General features: G+C 52.0%; 1 protein-coding gene across 1 annotated transcript in view; it reads right to left on the reverse strand.

The window, feature by feature from the left end:
- Positions 1 to 11,322, reverse strand: part of LOC142316917 (uncharacterized) — a 30,591-nt gene extending 19,269 nt beyond the window's left edge. The window contains exons 1-4 of the mRNA XM_075352695.1: positions 10,960 to 11,322; positions 5,749 to 5,894; positions 4,664 to 4,846; positions 4,469 to 4,589 (exon numbers count right to left, since the gene is read on the reverse strand). Of these exons, the coding sequence (XP_075208810.1) occupies positions 4,469 to 4,589; positions 4,664 to 4,846; positions 5,749 to 5,844 (400 nt within the window). The 5' untranslated portion in view covers positions 5,845 to 5,894; positions 10,960 to 11,322. The remainder of the gene's footprint in view (positions 1 to 4,468; positions 4,590 to 4,663; positions 4,847 to 5,748; positions 5,895 to 10,959) is intronic.
- Between the last annotated feature and the right edge of the window lie 831 nt (positions 11,323 to 12,153).

Consider the following 12,153-nt stretch of genomic DNA (forward strand, 5'->3'; position numbering starts at 1 on the left):
GATTGAGGTCCAGTACAAATTAATGTACGGTAGAATCCTATAGAGGTGCCGTCAGCCACTGATACAACTAACCGGGCAGTCTAGACCGGAGTGGCTACCCTCTCTGATGGGAGGGGGAGACAGGCAGCAGAACCCCGCTGTGGGGTCTGCAGGATAGGCTGTGGGCTTGGACGCAGCGGGCTGAAAACTGGAGTGGTTAAGTAACACACTCCTTGACCTGCTAAAGGTAAACTGTGCCTTTCTGCCAGCGGGGAATACTCCCCTGATCAGGCGGACACAGGAATAATGGACGCAAGCCATCATTCGCATCTGCGTCACCTACGGACGGATCAATGTACATAAAGTAGCGTCCGTGTCCGTGGTAGAGACATCTTCCTCGTCCGGTGAATCAGCTCGTAATCGGAGCTGCGGGACGGGGAGGACAGGGGACCCTACGTCTCCCTGTCAGGAGAACGGGGTCTGAGCCCAGAAGGAGAGTCCCTTGTGAGCTTAGCCGAGCGAGCAGAGAACGCCCTGAGAAGGGGGCTGGCATGCTCAGCAGATGCCGGGACAGCCGACCCCTGGAAATAGGATTCCCCCAGGGGTCAGCCACCGAAACCGGGGCAGCTGGAGGGACCATTAATGAGCCCCCATGCTGAGGGGCCACAGTGGTTAGGAGCTCGGTACAGCCGTACGAGACTACCTGCAGTGGATAATAAAAACAGCCTGCAGGCTCGCTCTGTGAGACATGCTGCAGAGGTGGGGGCTCTGTCTAGAATGCCTAGAATACCCAAGACAGGGGTTCAGCCTGGGGAGACTCCCACCTAAGAACCATTACAGTGTGCCGGTTCAGGCAATATGAGGTTACATGCAGAACATGTAGTGTACAGCCTTGGAGCTTTGCTGCTAGAGTGAGACATGCTGCTGAGGAGGAGATTCTATGATAAAGAATTAACTCCTTCAGAATGCCTGAGAGTGTATAAAAAGTGCACAACCAGAGGTTGTGACTTATCAGGCCATATTATGAGTGCCCTCCGGATTCCAAGCCTGGACCCTCAGCTAGTATTCCCTCCCTCTGCTGCAGAGCAGCCAGCGCCGACCAGTGTCTAAGACGCTGAGAAAATGGCGCCAGAGTGAGGGGGGGGTTAACCCAGGAGCGGGAATCGGAGGGCGAAGGAGATGTACAGGGGAGGGAATCATCTCCTCAAAGAGGAGCGTCCTCCCCTGTGCAGAGCGGCCGGCGGGCGGCTCTGCAGCGTCCCCCTGCATGCCTGACATGCAGGGGAACGAAACGAAACTAGGCCGCGGCTGAAGCCGGGGCCTAGAGTTATGCATGCGGCCGAAAATCAGGCATCGTCGGCGCGGTTCTCAGTAAAAACTGTGGAACCGGCCGGAAACACAGTAAACAAAGCAGCATTATCAAGCAATCACTGTCCCCCCCAATAAAAGTGCCCCACATTGCAGAAAAGACCCTCTGAATAAGCGTCTCTATACTTAGCTTTGAGATGCAGGGTCCATTCCCTGTGGGGTGGGGGTCAGTGCTCCGTCCAGCAGGGTCCTGCACAAGGGCTGCGGATGGAGGCCGGTCTCCTGCAAGGCAGTGAGAACCGAGTTGGCTCCCACTTCAAATCAGAGCCCCTAAGGGATGTTGAAGGAGCGTGGCATGAAGGGCTCCTGCCCTGAAGTCAACCTTAACAGCACTGCCGCCAGGGGAGTGTGAAGGGACATGCCGGGAGTCCAGTGGACCCGCTTTTCTTCCAAATCTTTAGAAAAAATGAAAAATCAAAAAAAAGGATGCATGTGTGTGTGTGGATCCTCCTGACACAAAGCAAGAAACTGGCTAGATCTGGCTAGCAGGGGGTGTATATGCTAGGAGGGAGGAGCTACACGTTTTTGAGTGTAGTAACTTTGTGTGTCCTCCGGGGGCAGTAGCTATACACCCATGGTCTGGGTCTCCCATAGGAACGATAAAGAAAGCTCCCATACATGACTAAATGGGAATCAGATTTAGACATTAACACCTCCCCCTCGGCGTGGCATACCGCGACACAGTGGGTGCAAAGATCCTCCAAATGCATTAAGAATTTGGAACAGCTGAAAAAGGTGCATCTACGTTGGTTCCTTACGCCGGCAAAATTGGTGCATTACATTCCCAACTACTCACCGCTCTGTTGGAAGGGCTGCCTCCAGAGGGGATCACTGGGACACCGTTGGTGGCACTGTCCGAGGATCCAATCTTTTTGGATAGCAGTTTTCAGGCTCATTAGTGAAATGACAGGTGTGCACACCAACCCCAACCCAGGGCTGGCAGTTCTGAACTTGGGCATAGACTCGTACCCGCAGAATTTTAGGGGACTGATTGTGAAAATTCTAATAGCTGCCAGACAGTGTCTGAGCCATTCGTGGAAGGCCACTGAAGCTCCCTCCGGAGCGGAGTTATATAGTAGGATCGACCAACAATGCCAATATGAATACTGCCTTGCCCACTCCCTAAAACAAAAACTAGAATTCTTACAATATGGGAACCCTGGCTGTCATCCAGCCATGCAACACCTAATACACAACTATCCCCCGGGCAAAGAGCACCTAGATGAGATAGAGCTGATGGAATTATAGCCCTGGCTCAGCTTGCCAGGGGGCTAAAGCATTGAGACCCTGACTAGGGCAGCAGGTTATGAGGGAGGTCTAGGAGGAGTTGATGGCCCCGGCTGGTGGGCTGGGGTTGGAAATGCAGGCAGGCATCTAACCCTTTACCCTTACTAACCCCCCCTCTCAACCCTGCCTTCTCCCCCCCCCTTCCTCATGTTGTTGTGTGGTTAAAGTGTAAAGGGGGCTTTACACGCAACAACATCGCTAACGAGATGTTGTTGGGGTCACGGAATTCGTGATGCACTTCCGGCCTCGTTAGCGACGTTGTTGCGTGTGACACGTACGAACGACCGCTAACGATGCAAAATACTCACCAAATCGTTGATTGTTGACACGTCGTCCATTTCCCAAATGTCGTTGCTGATTTTGGACGCAGGTTGTTCGTCGTTCCTGAGGCAGCGCACATCGCTACGTGTGACACCCCGGGAACGATGAACTACACCGTACCTGCATCCTCCGTCAACGAGGTGGGAGTGACTTTCATACGGCTGCTCTCCGCCCCTCTGCTTCTATTGGGTGCTTGCTGTGTGACGTCGCTGTGACGCCGCACGAACAGCCCACTTGGAAAAGAGGCTGTTCGCCGGCCACAGCGACGTCGCTAGGAAGGCAAGTACGTGTGACAGGGCCTAGCGATATTGTGCACCACGGGCAGCGTTTTGCACGTGACGCACAAACGACGGGGGCGGGTGCTTTCACGAGCGACATCGGTAGAGATATCGCTGCGTGTAAAGCAGCCTTAAGGCAGAGGAATTGTAACAGAATTGTCTTGGAGTATTCTAATGTATGGAGCCCTCATGTGCGGGCGGTTGGCAAATGTAATCTTCATTTACCATGTATGATTTTGTATCTGCCGTGTGTTTAATAAAAACTAATTGGATTACAAAAAAATATGTATATATTATAATAGCTGTGTCTACAAAAGGGTTAATAGAAATGATGAGGGTGATTTAACATGTGACTTTTACACAGGGAAAACTCGTACTTCGCGGTGTTACAATTCATCACACACGGGGGCTGCTGAGGTGGAAATTTTGGTGCATTTTATATTCTAAATTTGAGGGGAAAAACACAAAAAAAAAAAAAAAAAAACTTTAATTCAAAAAATATCTGACTGCACAGAGAGAGCGCGGGATGGCGAGGTGCGGGGACAGGAGACCATTCACTGATCAGGAGCGCAGCCGCTAATGTGGGGTGGTGAAGCTGTGTCTGTGCACCTGGAAATATGGCCGCTGTCTGATGTATACGGCATGGGTATACGATATATATCGGACAGTGTGTGTTCTTCTCTTCTCCTCCAGATGCTGGATGTTTTCTATGACACTAGGGATTATGTTCACATCAGTTTTAACCCCTTCACCCCCCCAGCCGGTTTTCACCTTACTGACCAGACCAAACATTTCATCACTTTAGGAGATAATGAATCTGAAATGCTTCAACTTACCCAGGCAATTCAGAGACTGTTTTTTTTCGTTACACATTGCACTTCATATTCGGGGTAAATTAAGGTTGATAGGATTTGCAATTATTTATTAAAAAAATTGTTAACAAGAAAAAAAAAAAATTACTAAAAAATGAGTAATTTGTGTGTCCTTAACAACCCATGATATGCTATGTATGTCCCGAGTAGTTTCCCTGCCTTTGATGCGGGCTCACATGCCGGATCTGCATTTTTTGCTACAGATGAAGGCTGAATTATTCAGCCTTTATCTGCCTCTAACACCTGTAGGTGGCGCTCTGCCCACAGCTGTACACATGTTAAATGCCACCTGTCAGAGGGATTTCCCAACATAGATGCTTGATGAAAAATTTCCAACACCAATGTATACAAGTCTCCTCTTACCCTGTGATGTCGGGGGCCGGTCGTTCATCATCACCTCCTCGTACAGATCCTTGTGTCCTTCCAGATACTCCCACTCCTCCATGGAGAAATAGATGGTGACGTCCTGACACCTTACAGGAACCTGACAACATAAGAAGAGCGTCGTTACCCAGAATCCTCCAGTGCCGGTCCCGTATAATGTCCCTGCAGTCCCACCTCTCCGGTCAGCAGCTCGATCATCTTGTTGGTGATTTCTAGGATCTTCTTATTGCTCCTCTCATGTATCAGTGAGTTAAGGGGCGGCTCTCTGATGGGGCCCCGCCTCCTGCTCCACCCTCCTGACTCATGGCTGCCGGGAGTCACACAATCACCTGACTCCTTCTTCACTATTGTATAATCCTGTGTATGGAGAGAGACGTCACAGACACGTCAAGATTATAATCTGCCTCCTTCCACCCATTCGCCTCCTGAAAGGCACTGGGTATCATCGAATCGCCCATTAACCCGTCCCACTGCTGATGTAGGTACAAAAACTACAATAGCAATGGTGTTTGTAGAGGAGCCGTACCATTGTCGGTTTTATTAAATTTGTAATTTAAAATGGTTATTGAAATAATACAGAAATTAGAACTTTTGGTAAATTGTGTGGCGCAGCTACAACCACCATCACTATTATCACTTCCTACAGCAGAATAGGGACGGCTTAATGGGGGTTCACTTTTCACCTACAAACACGAGAAAGACACAGCCGACCGAAAAATCTCCAAACACAGAAAAAAGTCTGCGAGACTGGTCAACTTCCAAAGTACACGGTGGCTCCCGATAGTCGGTATACCGACTAAGTCAGAGGACAAATGGATGAGGGGGTTGGAGGACAAGTGCCAGATCCTTTCCTTCTGCAGCGGACAATTCTGGATTCCGCCTCCTCCGCTCCCTCCCAACATTTCAGAGTAAAAGAGCAACGTCAGCCGAACGATCATTAATCTGACACTTATCTCACGTCTGTCCCCATCTTTAGTCACAACTTGGGAGACGGCTCTTGCAAGAAGAGGAATAAGACAGGAGGCACACTTGCATGTGACGCGTGCGAGTATCGGATCGCACTGCCCGGACCAGCTTCTCTTCTGCCAGGAGCGGCTCCGCTGTATCTATTTCTATGATGTTGACCCGCTCCGGTCATGAGAGCTGCGGCCGGTCCGGGCAGTGCGATACGATACTCGCACAAGTCACACACAAGTGTGACTCCAGCCTAAAAACAAAAATTGTCTGCAGCTGTGAAGGGTCAGTATATAGCCGCTCACCTCCCCGGTCAGCAGGTAGATCATCTCCAGGGTGAAGTTTATCAGCCTCTTGGTGATCTCACTCTTGTCCTTGTCCATCGTCAGTCGATTATTCATTCAAGTGTATGGGATATGGAGATGTGGACTCTGGATTGATGGGAGGGATCCTGCAAGAAAGAAGACGTCTCTGTATGATGTACAGCATCTCATTTGTGAAATGATAAATGTAATCATGTTATCTCCAGTCAGTGTGGGTATATACAGGTATATATAGTGTATACATATTCTCTGATCACACTTGTATCAACACAAATCAAAACAGCAATACTGGTCTAATGGGAAGAATAAAAAAATATAAGGCTATGAAAAAAATTTTTAAAAGTAAAATCCTCGTCAGGAAATGTCTGTGCTTTTTATACTAACAGGGTCGATCCGAAACTAACATGGATTTAATCTTAAATATCTATGCAATGTAATAATGTAGTCACTGCAATACAATTTTCATGAAAAAGTCCCCACTGTCCCTCGCTGGATTATCCAACTGCTTGACTTTTTTTTTTTTTTATAAACTTCCATTTTCATTTGCTTCCTTGTCAGCTCCGAGTCGTGATGAGTCGGGAGACGACCGCACCGTCACTGCACATTGTAAAGGAGAGAACGCGGAGATCAGGAGGAGCAGAGACAAGCCCTGTCCCCGAAACAGTAGGGGGCCGCTGCGCTCCTCCTGCTCTCCACGTTCTCTCCTTTACAATGTGCAGTGATGGTGCTGTCACCTCCCGGCTCATCACATCTCAGAAGAGCAATTACCACCTCGGCCACTGAAACAGACGACACTGTCAGGTGGGGTAAGAAGCTACGACAGCGACCGCAGCCCCTTCCCAATGACACCCCATTTCAGTATCCCAGCATGCACTTGGGATCTTCAAAGAAGATGTCATCAAATCAGAAGAAAAAAAAACCAAAACAACAAACCTTGGAATAAACAGGGGAACAGTATGCTTCAAATCGACATTAGTTTTGGACCCTCCCTTTAAGGGTTTTGTTCACATTTTATTTGGTACTTTTATTTTAGCCTTTTTTTGGGGGGGGGGCAATTATTTTTATTTATTTATTTTCTAAATCCATCAGTAAATGAATAAAAGGCTAGTGAGGTGACAACGCTTACAAAGCACTCAGATGCCCACACGTCTTGTGGCAAGTTTTCCAGTCTTCACATTAATTTCCATTGTAGAATATGAAATGTTTTGGCAAAGGAAAGAATCTGAACGATGTCCGGGTCAATTTTAAAGGAAACCTGTCACCAGTTTTTTGCCCTATAAGCTGTGGTCACCGGGCTCTTATATACAGTATTCTAACATTCTATATATAAGAGTCCAGGCCGCTGTGTAGAACATAAAAAACACTTTATAATACTCACCTAAACCGGTCGCTGCAGTGGATGTGGGTCAAATGGGCGTTCTCATCCTCCGGTGCCGCCTCTGTGACTATCTTTGTCGCCGCCTTAGTCGTCCTTCTGAAGCCGCGGTGTATGACGCGTCCGACATCATACACACTCACCGGCATTCAGGTCCTGAGCAGGCGCACTTTGATCTGACCTGCTCAGGGCAGATCAAAGTATTGTAGTGCGCATGCGCGGGACCGGCGAGTGTGTATGACGTAGACACATCATGCACACAGGCTTCAGAAGGAGGACAAAGATGGCCGAAAGAGAAGGTGCTGTCACCGTAAAACGGAGACGCCCATTTGAGCCACATTCACTGCGGCGACCGGTTTAGGTATTATAAAGTGTTTTTTACGTTCTACACCGCGGCCTGGGCTCTTATATACAGCATGTTAGAATGCTGTATATAAGAGTCCGGTGGTGGTGGCCACAGCTTATAGGGCTAAAAACTGGTGACAGGTTCCCTTTAACCGCCTGGCGTTTTGGAATCATGAACACAGATGGATGAACCCCCAGAAAAGGGGAGAGAGAAAAAAAAAAAAAAAGTCAACCAGAATCCAGCCCAAACTTGAGCCCAGACCCCAAACCCCCTATTAAATCTATGTGGACCCAAACTTGTGTGCTGTAAAATGGTGTTCGCAAGGGTTTGGGGGCTCCAAACAGAAGCAAGTTTAATTAAAGCAGCACAATTACACTTACCGAGTTTCCGCCCAGCTGTCACACTGCTTCTGGGTCCGCTCATTAAACCTTAGGAATATTCACTGCTTCCCCGCCACCCTCTCTGACAGCGTCTGTGATTGGTTGCAGTCAGACTGCCAGCGTCTTATTGGTTGGCCTCACATTAGCTGTCTAGGTCACCGGTGTGGAAAATTAAGTAAATAATTGGAAACAATGGCGTAGGGTCCTCTGTATTTTGAAATCCATCGCACATAAAAGCAGACAGCTACAGGCTGCAGCCCCCACAGTGTGAAGTGTCTTGGCTGTGTATTGAAATAAGAGGGACCCCATGCAAATTTTTTAAATAATTTAAAAAAAATAAAAATTTGCATGCAGTCTCCAATTTTGATACTCAGCCAAGATAAAGCAGACAGCTGGGGCGTGGTATTCTCAGGCTGGGGAGGACCATGGCTATTGGGTCCTCCCCAGCCTAAAAATAGCAGCAAGCAATCGCCCCACAATTTGCGTACCCATTAAATGCGCCAATGTCGAAGCTTTATCCGGGTCGTTCAGATTGCCCTGGTACGGAGGCAATATAAGAAGTTGATGACAGCTGTGATTTGTCCAGGATCCTGCAGTGCTCGGCTACGTTTTCTAATGTAACTATACAATGTGACCTTAGGATGTACCAGAGCATTGATCGTCATGGGACCTTGTGTGGATTAAGTCAGACCTGCAGGAGCATTTTTGGGGTTAATAAATTGGAAAAAGAGGGGTTTTTTTTGTTTAAATAAAAGGATTTTTCTCTGTGTTTTGTATTTATTTTTTTTTGCTTACACGATTAGTAATGGGGAGGGGGGACCTCATACTACTCCCTATTACTAACCTTGAGCTTCATGGCAGCTGTGATTTTTTTGACATCAACACAGCTGTCATTAACCCCTATATTATCCCAATTGTCATCGCACCAGGGCCATCAGGATGAGCCAGGATAGCGCCAGGATAGGCATGTCTAATGGATGCTTCAATTCTGGGGCAGCTGCGGGCTGCTGTATTTTGACTGGAAAGGGCCTGAAAATAGCAGCCCCCAGCTGTCCTCTTATCTTGGCAGTGTGTCAAAATTGGGTGGTACGGTGACTGGAAAACATTTAAAAAATGTATTTTAGTAATTTAAAAAAATCCATATGGGGTCCCTTGTAATTTTTATAAATATTTATTTATACACTCCACTCCAGGTATCCAGAAGACGACTAGTGTGATAGCAAGCAAACACAGACGGCGGAAGTCTGACTGCAACCAATCACAGATGCTGTCACAGAGGGTGGACGGGGGAAAGCAGAGAATATTAATGAGATTTAGTGAGCGGACCCGGAAGCAGTGTGACAGCTGCGCAGAGACTTGATAAATAGAACTGTCCTGATGTAATCCCCATTTTCCTTACTAGCCCCCATGTATCCCCAGTACCCCCCACACTACAAACACCCCACAGTCCCCATGTATCCCCAGTGCACCCCACACTACAAACACCCCACAGCCCCCCGTGTATCCCCAGTGCCCTCCACACCACTAACACTCCACAGCCCCCCCCATGTATCCCCAGTGCCCCCACACCACTAACACCCAACATCCCCAATGTATCTCCAGTGCCCCCCACACCACTAACACCCCACAGCCCCCCATGTATCCCCAGTGCCCCCCACACCACTAACACTCCACAGCCCCCCCATGTATCCCCAGTGCCCCCACACTACAAACACCCCACATCCCCGTGTATCCCCAGTGCTCCCCACACCACTAACACCCAACATCCCCAATGTATCTCCAGTGCTCCCCACACCACTAACACCCCACATCCCCCCATGTATCCCCAGTGCCCTCCACACCACTAACACCCCACATCCCCCATGTATCCCCAGTGCCCTCCACACCACTAACACCCCACATCCCCCCATGTATCCCCAGTGCCCCCCACACCACTAACACCCCACATCCCCCCCATGTATCCCCAGTGCCCCCCACACCACTAACACCCCACATCCCCCCATGTATCCCCAGTGCCCTCCACACCACTAACACCCCACATCCCCCCATGTATCCCCTGTGCCCTCCACACCACTAACACCCCACATCCCCCCATGTATCCCCTGTGCCCTCCACACCACTAACACCCCACATCCCCCCATGTATCCCCAGTGCCCTCCACACCACTAACACCCCACAGCCCCCCCATACCACTAACACCCCACAGCCCCCCCATGTATCCCCAGTGTCCCCCACACCACTAACACCCCACATCCCCCCATGTATCCCCAGTGCCCTCCACACCACTAACACCCCACATCCCCCCATGTATCCCCAGTGCCCCCCACACCACTAACACCCCACAGCCCCCCATGTATCTCCAGTGCCCCCCACACCACTAACACCCCACAGCCCCCTATGTATCCCCAGTGCCCTCCACACCACTAACACCCCACAGCCCCCCCCATGTATCCCCAGTGCCCTCCACACCACTAACACCCCACAGCCCCCCCCCATGTATCCCCAGTGCCCCCCACACCACTAACACCCCACAGCCCCCCATACCACTAACACCCCACAGCCCCCCATGTATCCCCAGTGCCCCCCACACCACTAACACCCCACAGCCCCCTATGTATCCCCAGTGCCCCCCACACCACTAACACCCCACAGCCCCCCATGTATCCCCAGTGCCCTCCACACCACTAACACCCCACAGCCCCCCATGTATCTCCAGTGCCCCCCACACCACTAACACCCCACAGCCCCCCCATGTATCCCCAGTGTCCCCCACACCACTAACACCCCACATCCCCCCATGTATCCCCAGTGCCCTCCACACCACTAACACCCCACAGCCCCCCATGTATCCCCAGTGTCCCCCACACCACTAACACCCCACAGCCCCCCCATGTATCCCCAGTGCCCCCCACACCACTAACACCCCACAGCCCCCCCCCCATGTATCCCCAGTGCCCCCCACACCACTAACACCCCACAGCCCCCCATGTATCCCCAGTGCCCCCACACCACTAACACCCCACAGCCCCCCCATGTATCCCCAGTGCCCCCCATCCTCTCCCCGTACTTGCAGCCCCCTCAGCCTCCGTTACCTCAGCTGCTGCGCTCTTCTTCCCGGCTCCTCCCTCCTTCTCCTGCACAGTCGGAGTCTGCAGGGCGTCACGTGACTCGGGAGCCGCCGCTGCCTTCAGCTTTTACCTCATTTTCTGCATTTAGTCGGATTGGAATAGTTGAAGGACCTTTGATGACGTCACTAATAGGTGACCAGGAGGTGAGGGCGGCGCTCAGCAGTGATGTGTAATAGCCCTTGTGATGATGTCACGATCGAGTGAGTGGGCGGAGCTCTGCCTTAGCGAGGATGGACATGTGACAGGAGGGGCGGAGCTTCTCTGTGGTGATTTGTGTGAGGAGACCTCGTGGCGTCTTTTTCTTTCTCCTCCCATTAACCCTTTGTCATTTTGATCCTCACTTTTTCCTCTCCGTTTCCTCGGAGCCGTCACTCGCCTGTTCCCTGTGTGTGGTGACGGGTTATTATCTGCCGCTGGATCCGCACAGTGGGGCCATTCACCTCGCGCTGCGCCTGTGTCTGAAGACATTGATTTGGAGGCGCAGCTGAATGACTTCTTCTGCGAGGCGCGCCCCTCCTCTGCCCGGTGCGCCCCTCCTCTGCCCGGTGCACCCCTCCTCTGCCCGGTGCGCCCCTCTTCTGCCCGCGGTGTGCCCCTCCTCTGCCCGGTGCGCCCCTCCTCTGCCCGGTGCGCCCCTCCTCTGCCCGGTGCACCCCTCCTCTGCCCGGTGCGCCCCTCCTCTGCCCGGTGCGCCCCTCCTCTGCCCGCGGTGCGCCCCTCCTCTGCCCGGTGCGCCCCTCCTCTGCCCGGTGCGCCCCTCCTCTGCCCGGTGCGCCCCTCCTCTGCCCGCGGTGAGCCCCTCCTCTGCCCGGTGTGCCCCTCCTCTGCCCGGTGCGCCCCTCCTCTGCCCGGTGCACCCCTCCTCTGCCCGGTGCGCCCCTCCTCTGCCCGGTGCGCCCCTCCTCTGCCCGGTGCGCCCCTTCTCTGCCCGGTGCGCCCCTCCTCTGCCCGGTCCACCCCTCCTCTGCCCGGTGCGCCCCTCCTCTGCCCGGTGCGCCCCTCCTCTGCCCGGTGCGCCCCTCCTCTGCCCGGTGCGCCCCTCCTCTGCCCGGTCCACCCCTCCTCTGCCCGGTGCGCCCCTCCTCTGCCCGGTGCGCCCCTCCTCTGCCCGCGGTGTGCCCCTCCTCTGCCCGGTGCACCCCTCCTCTGCCCGCGGTG

Source organism: Anomaloglossus baeobatrachus, chromosome 6 (genome assembly GCF_048569485.1).
Source record: "Anomaloglossus baeobatrachus isolate aAnoBae1 chromosome 6, aAnoBae1.hap1, whole genome shotgun sequence".
In the NCBI taxonomy this organism is placed as follows: domain Eukaryota; kingdom Metazoa; phylum Chordata; class Amphibia; order Anura; family Aromobatidae; genus Anomaloglossus; species Anomaloglossus baeobatrachus.